At 30.9% G+C, this 20,306-nt stretch overlaps 1 protein-coding gene and 1 pseudogene across 2 annotated transcripts; one reads left to right on the forward strand and one right to left on the reverse strand.

The window, feature by feature from the left end:
* Positions 1-2,351: 2,351 nt before the first annotated feature.
* LOC111284361 (uncharacterized) lies at positions 2,352-8,045 on the forward strand (annotated as a pseudogene). The gene is made up of 4 exons (XR_016342897.1): positions 2,352-3,306; positions 5,197-5,436; positions 6,427-6,587; positions 7,436-8,045. The product of XR_016342897.1 is annotated as an uncharacterized LOC111284361 (transcript).
* A 132-nt stretch (positions 8,046-8,177) lies between these two features.
* LOC111284993 (uncharacterized) lies at positions 8,178-12,691 on the reverse strand. The gene is made up of 5 exons (XM_022874185.2): positions 12,330-12,691; positions 11,841-11,947; positions 11,256-11,432; positions 9,081-10,948; positions 8,178-8,405 (listed from the first exon to the last, which is right to left on the reverse strand). Exons 1-5 carry the CDS (start codon positions 12,503-12,505, stop codon positions 8,259-8,261), a joined length of 2,475 nt encoding a protein of 824 aa, XP_022729920.2. The 5' UTR covers positions 12,506-12,691; the 3' UTR covers positions 8,178-8,258.
* Positions 12,692-20,306: the final 7,615 nt, after the last annotated feature.

Genomic DNA, 20,306 nt, shown 5'->3' on the forward strand with positions numbered 1-20,306 from the left:
AGTTTTGCAACAAGATAAATTATGTAAGTCGTGGCATGTTCCATGTTGCAATAGCAAAAAATAGCACAAAATCCATATAATAAAGTCGTTAATAAGAGTTTAAAAACGATAAATACTTAATTTGGGATAAACGTTTACTTGGTTGTTCAATTAAAAATTTTAATTTTAATTTAATTTAATTTAAGATATAATATTTTTAAATTTGTTCAAATAAGAATTAAGTTGCGTTAAATTTTTTATTAACATTTTCTATTAAAATCATTAACTCCAATAGAAAATAAAAATTAAGCACAACAGCAATTGACAATCAAGACGAAAGTAAAAAGCAAAATTAAGTACAATAATTAACCTCGAACAATCAAGATATGCCTGACAATAATAATTCACAATTAGAAGCCATTGAAAAGCAAGAAATTTGAACAAAATTTTTGAATTTTTGAAGGAGCGGAAAAATATACACTAAAACAATTGTTCTAAGAAACTTTTTGGGTTAAGGAAAAAAAATTTGTTAGCCAATTAACAAAGCGAATTCATTAATAAGATCAGCAATAAGTAATTAGCCTTAATTGAGTAATTGATCGAACAAGAGGGTTTCAATACACAGAAACAACCATAACAGCAAGATTCGAGAATTCAAAAATTCATCAACAAGAGTTTTTTCTGGGTTTGATTCTTTTTTAAAATTTTTGAGTTTTAAGACAGAATTAAAAAAAGGGACGAGTTGCTGATCGATCGGTAACATAATGAACAGGGAACAACACTGGATTCTGGTGGTGAAATTCCATGATTCTTAAGCTCTTCATATTGTAGTTGAGTTCTAATTTGGGGATTTAGAGAGAAGAATGCAGAAGAGGGATTAAACTAAAGATTCCGGTTTTATTCACGCAAAAGTTGTGTTGTTGGTGAAAGGTAAAGACCAACAGTGGTTATTGGTGACAAAATCAACGGAGGTAGAGGCTGATTTTTGAGAAGATAGAATTTGCTTGAGAAGAAAAGTTGGAAAAGATAGAATTTTTGACTTACTTTTACTGTTTATTATGTTGTAGAATAATGATTCATGCTATTTTTTGCGTGTATAAGACAAGGAAGGTCTTATTCAATTTAAAAACGTTATATCCTACGTTAAATTAAAAAGTCGAGATTTTTAAAAATCACGTAAACGAGCATTTAATCGCTTAAAAACTATTGATAAACAAACACAAAAATGCCAAACTGGTTGCAAAGAAGAAGAAAAAAAAAAAAAAAAAAACTCCATTGCTCCACCAAAATATTACTATTTGAATTTTAGAACAATCGAAGTGGATCCCATTTCCCGTGTAATGGCTGAAGAATCCGAAGCGATGCCATCTACCTCACAACCAAAGTCTTCCCCTGACACTGGAAAAAAAATCCCTGGTTTTCCTCTTCATTTCTCATTCTTTCTTTTAATTATTTCCCCTTCAATTCACTAGCATTTTAATTTGAGTCCCTGCACTTTTTACATCTTTTTTTAATTGTGGGATTGAGATTATTTGAGAATAAATTTTCATTGAATTACTTCTCGGGGTATTTATCTGTCGTCTGGGGTTGAATTTTACTCGGTATGTCTTAGCTTAACTTCCTTTTTTTTCCCCCATTTTAGTCAAGATAAATAATGGATATACAATGATGGGTTTACTTTATCTAGTTTGTAGGAATTTTTAGATCTGAGTTTTAGCTATACTTTTTGTCTTTTTGGGAAATTATTGGCTGATGATGTCATATAATAGGGTTATGTGCATTTTTTCATCCATGTGACTTTGGTTATTATTTATTTTTCCTGAGAATATTTAGATCTTCCAAATTAGATCATGTTTTTATCTGGCATTTCTTTTCCATAGATATTGAGTCAGTAACTTATTGATTACTAAAAGATTTATGCTTGTCGAAATGGACTTGTTCTTTTTTATCCCGGGAGTTACTTGTCTTTTTCTAAGATGAAAATGAGCATACGCTTTTGTTTATGTATTTGTGGGGCGGTTTTGCATAGATCAGAATGTGGTGAGTGTGTTTGATAGATGCAGAACGAATGATTTTACAAGTTCTTCTCATCAAGATACCGAGCTTAATTTCAAAAGCTAGAAGTGATTGGACTTATAACAGTGGAGTTTACTTCTCATGAGGGGATTACCCTAGGGGGACTGTTTAGCTAAACCAGCTATAAACCTCTTTTGTGCTCTAATGTGTCAATAAATTATGTTGATAGTGGTGAACTTTTGAAAACAAGTGAATGCTTTATATGTATTTTTCTTGAAATTTCAACCAGCTACAAACTTTTAAAGATGTTTAGCAGTAATAACTTTAAATATAGGAAAGAAAGAGATTTTTCTGTCTTCTTTGCTTGAAAATCTATGCATCTTATCTATGCTTGTAGGGAAATGCATTCCTGCATTTGTTGGACCATTAGCAACAAATCTTACTTTTTATTTTTATTTTTTATTTTTAGCAATAGCCTTAATTTTGCTATAGTAGGTAAAAATACAGTGGACAGTAAACTTGGATCAAGCAGTCATTTTTATGTGTCCTAGGCGAACAAACTAGTACTTGACTTGTATCAGGCATTAGTTGATTCCGAATGGGCTTGTGTCCAGTTATGATCAATTTTGAGATACCTGGGGTTTTGCCTACACGTTTTTATGTGCAATGATAAAAGGTTTTCAACAGAAAATATGCATCCTTTTGTCTGTTGCAACCATCTAGTAACTAAATGGGATTCTTGAGCATTTAGATCTTTTATGTTCAAAGGATTTTTCCATCATAACATAATTTAGAAAGTCATTCTTCCCCGAATAAATTCCAGCCAAGCGATAAAAGAGTTTAAATGTGAAAAAATTAAATCTACACATTAATGCATCTTGCTCCATGTGCTGTCCTATTTGGTGACTACTAAAAATTAGTTTTAATTAATCAGTTGGAAACTTACTTTCTTTTTAAATCTATTTGGTATTTTGGAAGAAGAGAAAACATGTCCTTTGTGGAGTTCCGTAATGTTATCTTGTTTCACTTGTGTTTGGTGTCAGCAATTTTCTTTTCTTCTTTCTTAGTTTCTATATGGCTTTTTTTGTTGCAGCTTCCAGGATGCTCTAGTTCCCCAGCTTTTCAAAATTGTGATTTTCAGATGTTTCCAGTTATGTATCCTGCAATTATCCCAGTTTTAACTTCGTTACAAAATCAGGAACAGATGAACCGCGGAGCAGGCATTTATGCTGTCCCTGTTCTACCATTTATGGAGCATATTGCTGGGCTTCGATCTAACAATCTCATTTCTCTAGCCTATAATATACCTATGTAAGTAAATCTGTGGTTTTGTAAATTTATGTAGTTCATCTACCTTCTGTTAGATGAAGATACCCTTAGGTAGATAATCTCCTATCATCCAATTCGATTAGGGGTGAGCACTCTTAGGTGATATCTCAAAATGTTATTTAGTGATGTAATTTCTAGCACCAAAATTGGGGTCTTCTGTTCATTCAGTTGACTTTGAAAAAAGAATTTGTAATGGTTGGTATGTTGCTTGGTTATTTTTAAAAGATTCATGCAAAAGCCAGCCAAATTAATTGATGTGTAGAAATAATATTTTACTTTAACAATTCACTTTAGCCAAATATTTTAGTCCTTTTTGGATTTGTATCTCATATCATCTTTCTGCTTTGGATTTCAAATTTCAACCTGGTAACCTTCTTTTTCCCATCACTACAACCTGCTTGTTACCTCCCTTTCCATCACCACTACACACTGATCAAAAGCTTTTGAGTTGCCTCGTTTGCTAAACAATTAGGAGCCTCATTTTATTTTTGTATATTTTTTTCACTTCCCTTATTTCGTTTGATTGTCTCTTCCAAAGTTTTTTTTTTTTTTTTTTTTTAAGAAAAACAAATTTAGGTATACATTCAATTTCCAGCAAGGGGATTTTCTGCCATTGTAGAAAGACAGGGATTTGCTAATTTACAAAGAAAGAAAAGCCATCTCAATTGGCTGATTCAAATTCCCTGATGTTATCACTGTGCTTGCTTTTATATTATTTTCTTTTCCATCTTCGTTTTTGCCTTTACTCCCTTTCTTGAGGAACCTGTGTTCTGGTTGTAGTTTCAGTTAATGTTTTTGGCCACAGTTGCTGAAACGTGCTTTACCTAGATGTATACTGTTTCCTAATTTTTGAAGTGATTTTAATTTTTAATACATTCATTTTTCCCTCTAATTCACTCTCTTCTTTGGCACATTTGAGGAAGTCCAAGGAGGGGGGACAGTAGACCTTACCCTAACAACTGTGAGGCCAAGATTTGGCTGTTCTCTTATTACACAAATTGTTTCATAAAATTTTGGCATGTGAGTTCTTCATCAAATGATCTGTTTAGGCCTTAAACAATATGTTTGTCTTTCAAATTATCCCTGTTAACCTAAAAAATTCAGTTATTGTTTTCTCAATTGCAATTATTTCAGTTTTTGCAAAATTATGATTGAATGACCAGCTGACTTTTTGCAACCGCTACATTGGATCCCACTGTATGGTCATTGTGATAAAGTTACCTGTTCCTCGTGAAGTGGCACCACATGGTAGTTTTACTAAATGCTTTGTGAATGTTGGAGTTCATTAAGCACCTAAGTTCTCTTAGTTGATCGTCTTAATCAGTTTATCATGTGGGTTTTTATCTGTCATCATTGTTCTTTTTTAACCTTTTATTTTTGTCTTTGCTATGTTTAGGTCTGGCTTAGTCAGACTAGTCTAAGTTCCTGTCATTTTTTATTCCTTAAAAGGTATAAGTGTAACATATATGGTTGAAGATGGCACAAAGCTTGTCATCTCAATAGTTATGGTGTCCTAAAATGTATAGTAATCCTTTTACTTCCCTAGCTGTATCCTATTTTGAGTGATGGCTTTGTCATTGATGTTTGAAATTGATAGAGGAAGAAAATTCCATTTTAATCTAGCTGTGCCGGGAAATTATTTGTTAATATACTTTAAAAATATTGATGGAATTGGTTAGATTAGCTGAATACATGAAGGATATTGCTATAGTTAGAGTGCGATGATACAAAAGTATTCTAGTAACTGAAAATTTTAGTTGACCTTAGATCTTTTTGAGTCAGGGGGATTGCAACAATGATGCATATCTTTATGGTAAAACGGATTATTTATAAGATTATGTTTTGTTAGTAATTGTTGTTTTCCATTAATAGTCGTCGTACGATGGAGACAGGGGCAGCAGTTTAGGAGCAAGGGCAAGGACCACAACAACCTCAACGTCCACAGCAGCAGGCAGGACCTCAAAGACAAGTTGTTGTAAGAAGATTCCAAATTGCATTTCGGCTGGATTTGTTGCTTATACTTAAGCTAGTAGCTGTAATATTTTTGTTCAACTAAGATGGATCGAGACAGAGGCTGGCACTCCTTGTGTTCTTTGCTTCACTTCTCTATTTGTAAGTATCTGAACTTCTGATGCTTTTAACTTTAAGACTTGTACTGTGCATCAGAGCTGCTATTTACCAGATTATTTGGATGCACGTTCTTACATCATTTTCTGTTAGTTGATTGTTTGGTTGCACAAGTTTTGGAAGATGCGCAAGTATATAAACTGCTCTGCCTACTTTCCATCCTTCATTTCTTCTTTCTTGTTATGCTTCGTTTTCAGACTCTTTCTAAATCTTCATCTGTTGAAGCTTGCTTTAAGTCTCTCTCTCATACTTTTCTGTTAAAAACTGAATACCTGATCTTTTATCCCTCTAGGAAACAGAAATCACAAATACTGTGGAGCAAAATTCACCCCAATGCCTTAAGCTCTAGCCATCTGCTACAAAGGAACCCAACTTATGAAACTGAAGGCAAAAGTGAATTTTGGAAATTTTGCATCATGGTCAGATGCAATGATGCTTTGAAATCCCTAACTTAGATCCCAGTTTCCCTTTAGTTTACTCTCTTTTCACCTAAGCTAAGATATAAGTTCCAGAATCCTGTTTTTGATCATCTTTGACTGATTGGATTGCTGTGGCTTGATGGGTCCCTAGGCATTAGTGAGGGTTTGAGAAGTGACTTTTTGCTGGAGAAGGTGTGACTTTTTGCTATAAAAAAAAGACTGAAGGTTTCTTTGGGGGGTGGGTGAGGAAGGCATTTCTGTCATTTGAATCACCAATTGTGCCTCACTAATTCCGTATACTGTTTAATGGGATAGGTGCAGCTTTTTCAAATATGAGGGGAAAACTATAATGATAGGTGGTTCGTTTTCTATTTTCCTTTTCACTTCCGGTTTAAATCTGATTTTTTTTCTTTGTTTTAATTTACTGAGATTGACACAGACAAATGTTTTTGTTCGGTATTCTAAATTTTAAAGTTGATGTGATTTCTTTTGTCCTTTTTTTGGATACTTTTCAGTGTAACAGTGGAAGCTGACTTAATACATTGGTTTTCTGCAGATATCAAACTGGAGTTCTCACACCGTTGATAAGATGGATAAGATGGCTTTCACAAGGCATGCAGAGAGCAGCTGCGCCTCCTCGTCCATCTGTGCTTGCTGCCAGAGCAGAGAATGTTCCTGCTGCTGGAAGGCAGAGCAATGAAAATGCTGCTTTGGCAGGTAAATTTTTTTATTAATTTTTATGTGAACTGAAACCGTTCTGCCCTTTCATTCATTTTCTTTTTGGACGAGGGGGAGGGGGTGGGGATGGTGTATTTTTGGTGTTTAAGGAGGGTATAAGGAATTAAACTTCATTATTTGCATTTGTTCATACATATTTTTTCAATAAAATATACTATCTAAAAATTATATATAATAAATTCTTGAAATTTTGTATGATAAACAGATTAGTATTATCTCTTGAATGATAATTTCCAAAATTAATCTGAGGTTCGTCAAGTTATCCATTGTTGTGACTGGTGATTGCAAGCTAGTTTGCCTTATTGAATTCTGAATCAGCCCAGAAAGCTATGTTCTTTTGAATTTGAAAGAGCTACTTCGATGTGTACTGGATAAAAGGGAAGAAACTGAGAGTATAAGTTTTCAAGGCAAATCAATATTTAGAGATTTTGTTAGAATTCAACTTTAATCCGAAAATGAATAGCTGATGTTTTATAGAGCCAGTCTATTTTCAAGACAATCCTCACTACTAGTAAACCAGGATAATAAAAGGAATGATAAACAACAAAGTTAAATCCTAATTAAACTTCCTAGTTAGGCATGCAATATAACAACTAATGGCTGAATTTAGTTATGTGGTTAAGTTCATGCAACAGGAGCCACACGTGTGGGTAGCCACTAGCCTTGCACCGCTTCCCTGCTCACAAACCATAATTTTGCTGTGTAGTATCACAATTGTTCATTCTGGCATATGCTGAGATGAGGACTGTTTGAAAATAATTTTTTACGTAATATTTGATTGTGATTCTACATGCCCATTATTTATTTAATCTTGTATCTTGGATCAGAGGGACAAGGAGGAGAAGAGAATGAGAACCGGCCAGCAGATGATGGTAGTCGGGTGGTTGAGAATGAGAATGCAGCAGACCATTGTTTAGAAAATGGTGGTAATCACTGGTGGGGAATTGTTAAGGAAATCCAGATGATTGTTTTTGGCTTCATCACATTCCTTCTTCCAGGCTTTCACAACATAGAGTAGATCAGTACTTTAGCGAATGATTGAGCCTTCTGAACTTACTCAGTAGCAGGCAAAATTGTTTTCTTTTAACTTTTCCTTGGAAATAAATGTAAAATAATATATATATGTAGAAACTGATATTTTAACAGGTACTCCAGTGTCTCCTATGCAATTATATCAGCATATACATGATAGATCCACGCAGTCATTGCACGGTTCTTGGTAATCATCTCTTTTGAATAGTTTTCTGCAAGAGCCCTTTCTGTCTGTTTATTAACAGGGGGCATGCGTATGTCTTGTGCAGTTTTTGGTTCGATAATTTACGAATAGCCCTTCAACTGCAGTAAAATAAAATATTTTACTATAATTTAGATATTTCGTAACATTAATCCTTTTTGTTATAAAGGCTTGGAGAAAACTTTGCAGCAACAATTGCAGATTTAAGACAGCTACACTTGTGGCATCATTATTCTTTAAAAAATTCAATAAGATCATAACAGAACATATTCACGTCCCTGATCGCTCAGACACCAACAAGATTTGGATCATGCAACAATATAAAAGAGCCAAGAAACCAATAAAATTTCATTTTATTTGCACTGAAAAAATGGTAATTACAAAAGTATATAAAGATTTCATAACTAGAACAAATCTCACATCTCTGATAAAAGGTTGCTGATCTTCCGAAGCTCCTTGAGAGCTGTCATGGCTGTAACTTGTCCTTTGCCAACTAGAATGTTTTTAGAGTTGTCCAATGATCCCACCTGACCCCGATCTTGCTGGAAAACTGACTCCAGAACCTGCCAACAAAATGGTGACTTAAAGATATATGGAGGTAAATCAAATAAAATTTACACAAAATGTATTTCACAACAAACTTCGAAAGCAAACAGATTTCCAACAGTTGCTAGACAACTTCAAGTAGGAGAAAGGCAAGTTTATAACAGATCATCTAAAAGCATGCTATTAGGAATACCAGTGGGTACATGAAACCGGAGGCATCCGGAAAAGTACTAATAAAATACAAACCACCAATCTTTAGTTAAGCTTGATGTAATTCCTAGTCAAGATCAAGTAACACCAGTTTACCTCATCATTTAACAGCATCATTCTCCCTAAATACCAGAAGAATTCTCAGTTTCTGGGTTAATAATGCATACACAAGGCTGATCTACAACATCTATCTACAAATTTTCATAAAGACTACGCATCAAATTCTATACAAACTTCCTCACATGTAATGGAACTTCACTTGAACTTCAAAGTTCAGCTTCATGTTTTCATTAGATTCACTCTTCTAAGAATTTGTCAAAGCTTGCTAAAATTAGACGCTGAACTTACACAGCTTAATTTACCAAACATGTTCTTCAGGTAGGCATTAAAAATAGACCAAACTAGATTGTTCTATTCAACAATAGAACATTTTCCTTCAAAAGTTTGAAGCTCTAAACAGTAACAAAAAACCAGAAAATTACCTGAATGTGTTCAAGCATAGACTGCCCAAGATTCTTCAACGTGCCCATTACATTCTGGTCCACAGCATCTCCTTTGCTGGTGGAAGATGAATTACAAGAAGCACCAGAAGTAGATGAATCAGCTGTATTGCTCCTGATATCATGATTTGGAGATTTTGCATCCTCATTGGTACTTCCTCCTTTATCAGTTGTCTCCCCACTGACATTGTTTCGTCCAAACTTCCAAAACCACTGGAATCTACGTGAATGATGCCTTTGCTCCTTCATAGCTGAGACCGTCTTCCCTAAAGATTCATTCTCATGCAGAGAATTTAGAGAGTCATGTTCAGGAAGAAGGGAAACTGGTAGAGGTGAATCTTCTGGGTTACTTTGCTGGCGCTCATCATTTTCATCTAAGGATAAATTTGAAGCAACACTACTTTTTTCTGTGTCATTTTCATGGTCATTACTACCACTACCAGGACTTGCAGGGCCAGAAAAAACAGAGTTTTCTTCACTGACAACAGTTCCACTTTCACTCTCACATCTCTCCTCAGCAGTGCAAATGGACTCCTTGTTAGTACTGTTTTGTCCCTCCACCTGAACTTCTATAGAATGACAATCCTCTGCATTAGAACCATCAAAACAGCCTCCCTTTTCAGCATCTTCCTCCAACCCAAGTTGCTGTGACAAATCATCAAGCAAACTACGCCTAACGGATGATCTATTGCCCTTTTTGCATTTTTCTGCTCTTGCAGGTGAAGGGTCAGACTTGGATCTAGATAGGCTCAGCTTTAGTTTTTCTGACCATCTCTTTTCCCCACTTGGAGTTTTTTTTCCTAAACTATCACGCCTTAGTTCCTCTGCCTTATGCAGTACTCTCCATTTTTCTTCCCAATAGCTGTCGGGCACAAGGCTTAGAGGAGTTTTTGGAGAAACTGGATCAGACAAAAGATTGTGACCGCTTGCTGCAGATTTGCTGTGGTTATAAGCCCCAGCAAAAGTTGATGACAAGGATGAGATGTTAGAATCCAATGCAAGAATTTGCAGTGACTTTGCCTTTGCTATTAGTTTGTTCAGATTTATACTCTCTGGAAAATTTAAGAGTCTCTGAAGACAAGAAGTTGCATTTTCAGTGGCAAGCAAGGAAGATCTCAGATAAAGTATCATAGAGACTGCCATAGCAGCAATTAATGCTCCACGGTGTGAATTGAGTATTTTGAAACTGGAACTCTCATCATCTTCAGACTCTTTATCGAGGGGGCTATTACCTGCTGTGAAAATCTCATCCCAGAGAACTAAGAGATCTTGAAGTGAAAACTCCCGTCCAAATAAAACCCGCAACCAGCGAAGTGCAAAATACTGTGGTTCAACACCAAGCTCAACAAGATGGCTATATAGAGATGAATCAACAATTGACAGTAAATGATATAATGCAGCTGAGGCTTCAATGACAGGAGGCAAGCAACTGTGAGACTCAGCTAAAGGAGAGGGAGCAAAAAAATCTGCCATAGCAACTGAACCACGTGCCCCAGTCATCAAAGCATCAAACATACAGTAGGCATCATGTTCCATAAATTTCTCAGACAAGACAATTCCAAGTTCACCTTCAGCTCCGTAAGCATCACTGAGCAACATGATGGTCTGTATCTCAGGACCAAGCTCATCAAGACTCCTAACTTTCTTTGAATTACCTTGAGATCCAATCTCATCTTCCATGGAATCTAAAAACTTCTTAAAATCAAAATTGTATGTAACATCATTTTCTTCAAATGACAATCCATCAAATTTGTCAATGAAATGGTCTTCATAAAGGCTTTGCACTTCTGAAAGATGCTCAACATCAACATGAAGAACGTATAGCAGAGGAGCCAATAGTTCATGCATTCCTACAAATAAGCAGAAAAGAGAAACAGATAAAGAGCCAGCTTGATGCCTAGCATATTAATGTAGCAGAAATTACAAGTTAGTTGATGCTGGATATTGTGTTCCAAATTCCAATGTTGTCATTGCATAATTTTGAATGAATTTTGCATTATCAGCTTCATCACTTGGGTCTTACCATGAAAGACATTAGGATTCAAACTGTTGAAACACATTCAATTATTATGGTTGCTACACATTTCTGATTCAAAATCTATAATGTGATAACATGAAAGCCAATAACACATGCATGCAGAGTGACTAAGAAAATACCTTGCCTATAACCATACTCTGGGTGTCTAAGGCACCACAGCAACAATATGCGTCTTAACATTCCCTGGCATCCAGGAGTCTGGAAGTAGCTTCCATGTTCTGGATATAACCGTGATAAATCCTGGTCAACCATTTTTTCCAACTCAGCATTCCGAAAGAATCGACCCCAGGTGCTGTCTGCATGAAGAATTAGCTATTGTTTAAACACAGATCAAGCAACAAACAGTTAAAAAAAAAGGGACGTAAATAGAAACCATAGTAAGTTTGCTCAAAGAAGAATATTCCTACAATATTCGACAGTCTAATTTTCCATTGACAAAGATCAGTTAGAAGTCCTGGCTTCAAAACCAACCAACCAAGATGGGGTGGAAAAGGAGGAAAGGAGATTTATCTCCCTTTTGTGCAACATAAACATCCATTGGACTCATAAACACTGTCCATATAAATTTCACATTAATCAAGATAGATACCTAGGTGTACTAATTAAAACAAAAGTTGATGAATAAAAAATGTAAGTATTTAACCAATAAAGAAGTGGTAATATGGAAGCGGTGCAACATAAGAAAGAAGAGACAGTACAATTACCTGGGTTTTGTGAGAGTGGATTGTCCATTACAAGATTAGGGGAATTACTTCCTCCGTCCTTGGGAACATGTGGATCCACTAGCAGCCGCCTTCTCAACCCAGCATATCTAAATTACCATAAAATTAGAGATTAGAGATTTGTGGCCATAACGGTTAGTTTTTAATTCTTAAAAAATGAAAAAAAAAAAATAATTGCTTTAATTAAAAAAAGAACTTTCAAATAATCTGAACAGGAGAAATATAAAAGTAAAATTCTGTGAAAATCCAGAGACACAAAGTTATCATTTTTTGATAAATTTAAGCTAGAATAAGCTGAAATGCGTTTTTAAAAAAATTAAAAAAAAACCAATCATGGATTTAAATAGAATAAGAAAAAGATCAAATTTTGGTAATCGGTACAAGAAAAGAAGCTCAAAATTACACCAAAAATTACAATTTTATCCAGATGTTAATTTGTTTTAAGAAAAAGGAAAAAGACGAAATGATCACCTTCTGCGACAATCAGCAGTTACCCTGCGAAGATCATCAATTGAAGAAGAAGAAAAAGGTAAAATCCCGAGATTGATACGCCATTGGACACCTCTCAGACCACCAATAGGACGATTCTCCGACGAAACAACAGCGGACGACGACGGCCCTTCTTCCTTTACAATCCCTTTGCTCATTTCTTGCAATCAACGCAAAATTTCCAAATACTTGGACCTTAAAAATGAGTTTTCTTTCTAAAAAAAAAGAAAAAAACCTAAAGAAAAATTAAAACAAAAGAGAAAGAGTTACGTTTGGGTTTGGGAGACGAAAATCATTGCAACAGGAAAGAGAGAGAAACGCAGTGGTTTGGTTTGAGCATATCCGACTTTCAATTTCTCTCTCTTTGCCCCTTTTGTAGACAGAAAAAAGAAAATAATTGAAAAAGAGAAATGGGAATATAAGTTTGTTTCTTACTTGTTAGCTAAAACAAAAACCCCTCATAAAACCAATTTCTTTGTTTATTTAATAATACATTTATGGCAACTTAATTAATTAATTATTTGTTCTATTAAAAAGAAAAAAAAAAAAACGGCAACCACCATTGCCTACGTTATTCTAAAACTGTTGACCGGTCTTTTCCTAGTATTTTTATTGTTTACCCTCCGCGTTTTTACTACTTTTAATATTTAAATTTAAAAACTTTTAAAACATGTAAAATTAATATTTTCAATGTGTTGATAAATATTTTTAAATAACAGTTAAAGAAATATTTTCAATGAAAAGGTGCTCTTAACTACTTAATGTGTTAAGTAGAAAAAAATTATTATCTAAATGAATTAATTATATATATTTCTTTTAATCAATTATTTATTTTTTTAATTTTTTTCAATTAAAAATAATTATAAAATCATATCTCCTCTTTTACAAGAGATTACCAAAAATTTAACTGAACATTTAATTTTGAGAAACATATCAAATAACTTTTATATCATAAATTTAACGCTTTAACTTTTTTAAAACTAAAAATTTAGTATTTAATTTTTTTAATATTGATTTTTTTTCGTTTACCAAGTTGCCCTTACATTATTTGAGTTTTTTTTTTCTTTCCATAAAATTTGCAACTTTTCATTTTTATACTTTTATTTTCTATTAATAAATATTTTTAGAATTTAACTTAATGTTGGATTTCTTAATTTTATTTCAATAAAGAATAATCTTAAATTTTATACATTTTTTGGGTACATATAAAAAAATTTTCATTACTTAAAAATCAATAAAAGTTTTCATTATTTTATCTAAGTGTGATAAATGCACTTCCAATTAAATATATGGTTAATATTAATTTAAACTATTTTTATTTTAAATTAATTTTTATTTATTTTTATATTTAATTTAAAATTATTAAATTTCAATCTTAAATTTAATTACAAGTGTATTTATTGCATTTAAATAAAATAGTGAAAGCTTTCACTAATTTTTAAGTAGTGAGGATTTTTTCTATTTTAATATAATGTAAGATCAAATGTAAAATTTGAAAATATTTTAGATTTAGAAAAAAAAACAAATAAAAAATTCCTTATGTGAAAAATATCGTCCGGATAACAGAATTTTTAATAGTTTTAGTTTTTGCATTAATTAAATAATAGCACATTTGGCAATTTTACTTGTACGTGGAGCAATAACATTAATTTTATAGATTTGTAATTGATATAAGTGGTGTGGAGGTAAATTTTTAAAGGAAAAAAATAAAATGAAAAAACAGAAGACTTTAATAAATATTTTTAAAAAATTAGTATTAAATGATATTTATTAGTAGTGTAGACATCAATTTTTGTTTGGATTAATAATTTCATATTCCAAATTAATTCGATTTTGAGTTTATTTTTAATTTTTTATTAGGTTGATTTAATATTGATTAATTTGAAAAAATATAAAATAAAAAAAGAAAAAAAACAAACATAAATGATGCAGATGTTGTGCATAGCGCCATCTAGGCCAAACTACCCTACAACTCTGCTTTGCACTCACAAGTCATCAGCTCCACCTAGCACCACCCTACCATCTCAAACAGCCCCTACTAAGCCACCTTACCACCTCAAATAGCCACCATAATAGTTGAATTTCAGTTGTCAACAATGCTTCATCTTATCCATAAAACTTTGACATGTTTTGTCAGTTTTTCTTGTGTTCCCCAAAGCTTCTTTAAGATCAAGAAATTTTTAACATGAAAGAAGGCTAATTTGAATCAAGAACACTATGCCAAAAAAGAAATCCCAATAAACATTCTACTAAAAAAAAAAGAAAACCACCACTGCACCTTATAAATCAGCAAAAAACCTCATTCGACCATTCTAGAAAGCATAAACCATCCTACCCAAGAAACCTAATCCTATTTCAAATTGAAACCCAGATTTCATCACCTTCAAAGCTTTGAAAACCCATTAAAAAAAAATCTCAACCTCTTGCCATTGACCCTTACTAGTTTCCTAGTCCTTAACTCAATCTCTGAAAGCCAAAAACACTCTTTTTATGACTCACGGGCGACCAAAAAACACATTTACCTAAGTATTTGGTCAAGCAACCCAAAAAGGCAAAACACTCACTAGAAAACAAAGAAAAAAACATAAAAAAATCATCACAGTCCTCTTCTGAGGAACTTCAACAGCGCTAAAACCATAACCAAAAAAAAAAATTAAAATAAAAAAAGAAGAAGAAGGTTTCGGTTTTAAGGGTTTTAGACTTAGGTTTTTGGGTGAGGAGGATAGTTAAGATTAAGAGAGGAACATAGCTGCAAATGACAACCATCAAAATGGTAGAAAAAGGTCATTTTGGGTTTTTGGTTGAAATTTTAGGCCTAGATCTAGAACGTTTGAGAGATTTTTAGAGAAACTAAACTGATAGATTGAAAGAGAAAGTCAAAAAATTTGGGTGAAATTTAGAGGCAATCTTGTGTTGGCAAACGACGGTTAGCAGTAAGGCATAATGAGTCGGTATCGAATTTTGAAAATTGGGAGTGGTCAGTAGTTGGTTTTGTTTGAAAGCATTTAGGTTTTTTTTTTTAAGGGTAAGTTAGGTTTGAAATAAAAAAATTAAAAAAAAAAAACTTAGGCAACCCACATGTGGACCTGACTCGGATTCATCTTTATTTCTTGAAGATAAGCCTTGAACTAGCTGAATTGAATTAATAGTAAACTTGTCAAACCGCTGAACTGGCATCCTTATCATAGTAACTGAATTGGTCCAAACCAAGTTTGAACGAGCCTGAATTGCTTGAACTAAGTTGATAGCCCCGAACCGCTAACATCGTTTTTATGTAACTTTTATTTTTTATTTTATTTTTTAAAATTTTTAAAATTATTTGTTAATGCATATTTATGTTTTACATACCTAGAATAAATATATATTTTTAAAAATAAAAAAGTTGATGTTTAAAAAATTAGTAAATTAATAAAAAATATTAAACTATTAAAATGATAATAAGAAGGAAAATCTCCGATGATGAAATATTAAGGATATCTGAGTAGCTAATCTTTAACATTTCTAGGTGATGATATTTTTTTAAAATACTACTAAAGTAATAAAGTATTTAGAAAAAAAATTCAATATAAATGTTTTCATAAAATAAATTAAAAAATATATTAAATAAAATAATAAAAAGATAAATATAAAAGTGATAAAAATGAAAAAAAATTACGATAGTCAATATTTTTTAAAAAATAAAGTAGGAAAGGAAATTGTTATTCGATGATGAGATTTTAAGGTAATCTAAGTAGTGATAATTGAAAAAAAAAACTCTAAATGAGAATTTTTTTTAAAAATACTAATAGCATATTCGAGTAGTTATAAAAAATTTTAATAAAATAAAAAGTTTCCTTTTATAAAAAAAATTCTAAAAAACTTAATAAAAAATTAATAAACAATTTTAAAAAAAGAATAAATAAAATATGCTCACAATATTTTAATCATATACATCGCATGCATACCTTTTAATTTTTGAAAAATAAATATTAGTTTCTGAAGACGGAATTTTAAGGAAATCCGAGTATTAATTTCTAAGAAATCATTAGGTGAGAAAAAAAATTCTTTTTATGTTACAAACATACTGAAACATTTAAAGAGAATTTTTTATATTAAGATTCTAATTTATTTTTTCAAATAAAATGGATTAATTTTTAAAAAATTAAATAATAATAAAAAAATTTTGTAAAAAAGGAAAAAATGGTGAAATAACAAAAGTGGAAATGAAAATAAATTAATAAAAATAATCAAGAAAAATATTTTTAAATACAAAAATTAAAATTTTTTTATCAAAATTAAAGGATAACATATAATTAATTGATATCGTTTTTTAACGGGTATTGTGGGGGTGCTAATTCTTTTCCACGTATAATTAATTTTCAAACCCAAATTGTTTTCACAAACACAAATTATCTTTTTAATAAATTTAATTAATTTTAAAATTTTATTAAAAAGATAAGTTTAAATAGTTGGCTAATTGGACCTAGTTAAAAAGATTCGGTGCCTTTATTTGTTTTTAAATTCATCTAACGGTTTCAAAATCATTATGACAAGTAGTTAAACAGTCAAAATAAAATAAATAATCTCCCCTTTGAAGGATGGAACAAAATAAATTGAACAACAAATAGTTTTTCTAACAAACTATACAATAGTGTTAATGTTGAAGACAAGCTTCCTTTTCTTCTGTCTAACCCCCTAACCTAGATCGCCAGATGTTACCTAAACTATATTCTCTTTTTTAGGGGTAAAATCGTTTAGATTTGTAATTTCTCATAAATTTTGATATAATAATTATAAAAACTAAATACAAAAGATAATATTACAACAATAAATAAATGTATAATTTACTAAATTTATAAACTCTTAAACTTTTTTATTTCATTATTTTGTCATGAAGCCTTATTCATCGTTGATGGAACTTTTGATTTGGTGTTAAAGAGGTCGTTGGAGATTAAGAATGATAATGAGCATGACTTGTCATGAAAAAAGTCAGTGATGTCGAAGATGATATTTTTGGATGTATTATTACACATAAATCAGTAAGATGTATGAAAAAGTGAAAAAGAGTAAAAAGTAATTAGACAAAAAAAAAACATAGAGTTATGAATATGTGTTACATGCTTAATCTAACTCTACCTTTTATGCAGATAATAATGTCGTAGGTTGAATTGCCAAAAGTTAAACATGTTGACGTGGCATTTGATTTGGACAAAATTATTTTGCCTGCAAAAACAAAATTGGACTAAAAAAGGAAGGTAGAAATGATTTAGGTTATCGTTATTATGTATAAAATGTTCTACACGTAGGAGGTGGTAATCAAGTTATTAAAACAAATATTGAGGAAAAAAAAAGAGCTAAAATCGACTTCTTTGCTTGTATTCGAAGATCTTTTCCATATGGCAACATTTTTATCAACCAATTCAGGTTTAGAAAGTTAAAAAAAAAAAAAAAGTACTGCAACAATTGTTTCCTATTTTGAAATTTTTTTGTTCACTTTATTTTAAGTTACAATGTCTTTTTCTTAATCATTTCTAATAAAAGAATTTCGCATTTATGCCCAACATATTTTTAGGTTTTTCATTTTTCAAGTTGTTATGAGGATTTTCGACGTATTACATAACAAAAAATTTACTAAATGATAACATTTGTTAATGAATCTTTCTGTTTCAATAAACTTCCCCAAGTGAATGTCACTTTTTTTACTATAAAATTTTAATTTCTTGTTTTTCTCTCTTTTTGAAGACATTAAAAGCTGCCAAATTTTAGCATTGATTAACAAGCAAAATTCATACTTCAAATAATTTTACAAAATATACATAGGCAAATAACATTCTATGTTTGTTTAAACACAAATGAATTTAGAAATAAAAAAGTCATTTAGATTAAAATAAATGATAGAAATGAGAGCAACTAAAGCATAATTTATTTACTTATACATATAAAAGGTAAACTCATAAAAAAAAAAACTTATATAGAGTAACAGTCCACCAAACAATTAGTTTTTTTTTTAATTTGTACATAAAAATCAAAGCAAATAGAAAGGCAAAAAAAAAAAATTGTTTAATATTGCATATTTGCATGTAACACAATTCTTTCAAACTTATAGGAAAAAAAAAAAAAGAAAAGAACTTTTAATTAAAAATCAAACATTCATTTATATGTTGCAATTCTTCACAAAAAGATTCAAACTTGATCATACATAAACTTATAAAAAGATGTAAAGATTAATAAGTGTTATATTGGCGAAAATTGATCTCTCCTCTTATATTACCTTCAATTTTGTAACAAAATAAGGGAAAAGAAAAGTATAATAAGGAAATAAGTTGATAAATGCTATATAATTATTTTTTAATTCATTTCATTCGTATTTGGTAGACACATTTTGAGCAAGGTGTAAAAATTGTTGGAACAAGTAATGTGGATAAAACTAAAATGAAGGGTTAGCTGTGAGAACTTTCTAAGTGGCTAAATAAAAATATTCTTGGCATACCTGAATCTGATGTGGCAAAAATGACTTTATTTGCCAAATTGGCCAACCATACAAAAAAAAAAAAAAAAACACGATGGTCATAGCTAACATATTTTCTAATTAACCTTTTGACTACACTTCCCTCTTTATCAAGTCTTGTATTTTTTTTTTCTAGATTTCCTCGATATACTAAAAAGGTTTCAAGATCTTATTGATAACTTATGTAATATGATAATTGTTTATTTTAAAAATATATATAGAGAATAAATGAAGGAAGTGTAACTGTTAAGATTTAAAATTTGAATTTATTAAATATAATTTCTTAAGAATAAGTTTATGAACTAATTAAATATTAAATATTAAATTCAAATAATTGTATAAATCAATTAAATTAAACACAAATTCAAAATATGATGATTCATTAACCTAGGGTTTGATAACAAATTTTATGCAAAACATAAAAGAAATTAGAAATAAAAATTTTCTAAGAGATACTTGATATTGGCATTTTATTAAATCCAACTTTTCTTCCTAAAACTAAAAGTTGACTTTTTATATAGGCAAGTTGTTTCTATAATAATCATCACTGATAAAATAAAATCTATGTAAGCAAAAATAAATCTCTAAATTTTCTAGAAAGACATAAGATGATAATAAGTAAGCCTAAATATGGATTAAGGTTGTTAATCTTATCCAAATTCAATGAAAAATTAATTTTTTTTACTTGAATGAAGATAGAAATAGAAATGGGGATGGGTATGGGTATGATTTTTAATTTTGTATGGGATATAAGTATGGGAATGGGTAACATAGAACTTCTTTCCTAGCCTACTCATATCTTATATATTTATATATATAAATATTTAGTAAATAGATTTTTTATTTAATAATATAAAATTTTATTTTAGATTAATTAAAACTAATATATTTTTATTTAACAATATATATTAAAAAATTATTAAATGTATAAGATAAAAATTAAAAAATTAATTTTGTTTTTTTATTTTTTAAAAGTTATGGGTATATAAATTATTCATACCCATTAAATACCTACGGCATGGTGATAAATTTAAAATACCCATTGAGTAATGAATATAATATAAAAAATACTCATTGGATAATGGATATAATATAAAAAACCGCATATAGGAATGAAGAATACTTTACTCAGTCCATATTATACCCATTAACATCTTTAAAATGAATAAGATAAAATAATTATATTTTAAAAAAAAAATAATCTATTTGCCTCTTGTCATAACGTCTAGATCCGGAGATCTATCGCTAGACATTTACTTAAGAGAGTCGCCACCAATCTTTTTTATCTAGGTGTGATTGGTCACCTAAAGAATCTATCCTTTCAGGGAACACCTAAATTTAAGGGTCCTTAAAAGAATAGGTTCAGGTCTACTAACCAGAACAGGATTTGAGAGTTCGGTTACGTGTGAGGAAGGTTATAGCACCTTCACAACGCCCATCAAAAGATGATACCAGCTTAAATTTGTGTTATC

The sequence above is a fragment of the Durio zibethinus genome, chromosome 6 (genome assembly GCF_047325235.1).
Source record: "Durio zibethinus cultivar Kanyao isolate XHJ-2024 chromosome 6, ASM4732523v1, whole genome shotgun sequence".
In the NCBI taxonomy this organism is placed as follows: domain Eukaryota; kingdom Viridiplantae; phylum Streptophyta; class Magnoliopsida; order Malvales; family Malvaceae; genus Durio; species Durio zibethinus.

Excerpts from the sequence above, each read along its gene's own strand:
- LOC111284993 (XM_022874185.2), bottom strand. The coding sequence starts at position 12,505 with ATGAGCAAAGGGATTGTAAAGGAAGAAGGGCCGTCGTCGTCCGCTGTT. Across the intron at positions 11,433-11,840 it reads TCCACTCTCACAAAACCCAG|ACAGCACCTGGGGTCGATTC; the intron begins GTAATTGTACTG and ends TTCTTCATGCAG. Across the intron at positions 10,949-11,255 it reads AGAGTATGGTTATAGGCAAG|GAATGCATGAACTATTGGCT; the intron begins GTATTTTCTTAG and ends GCTTATTTGTAG.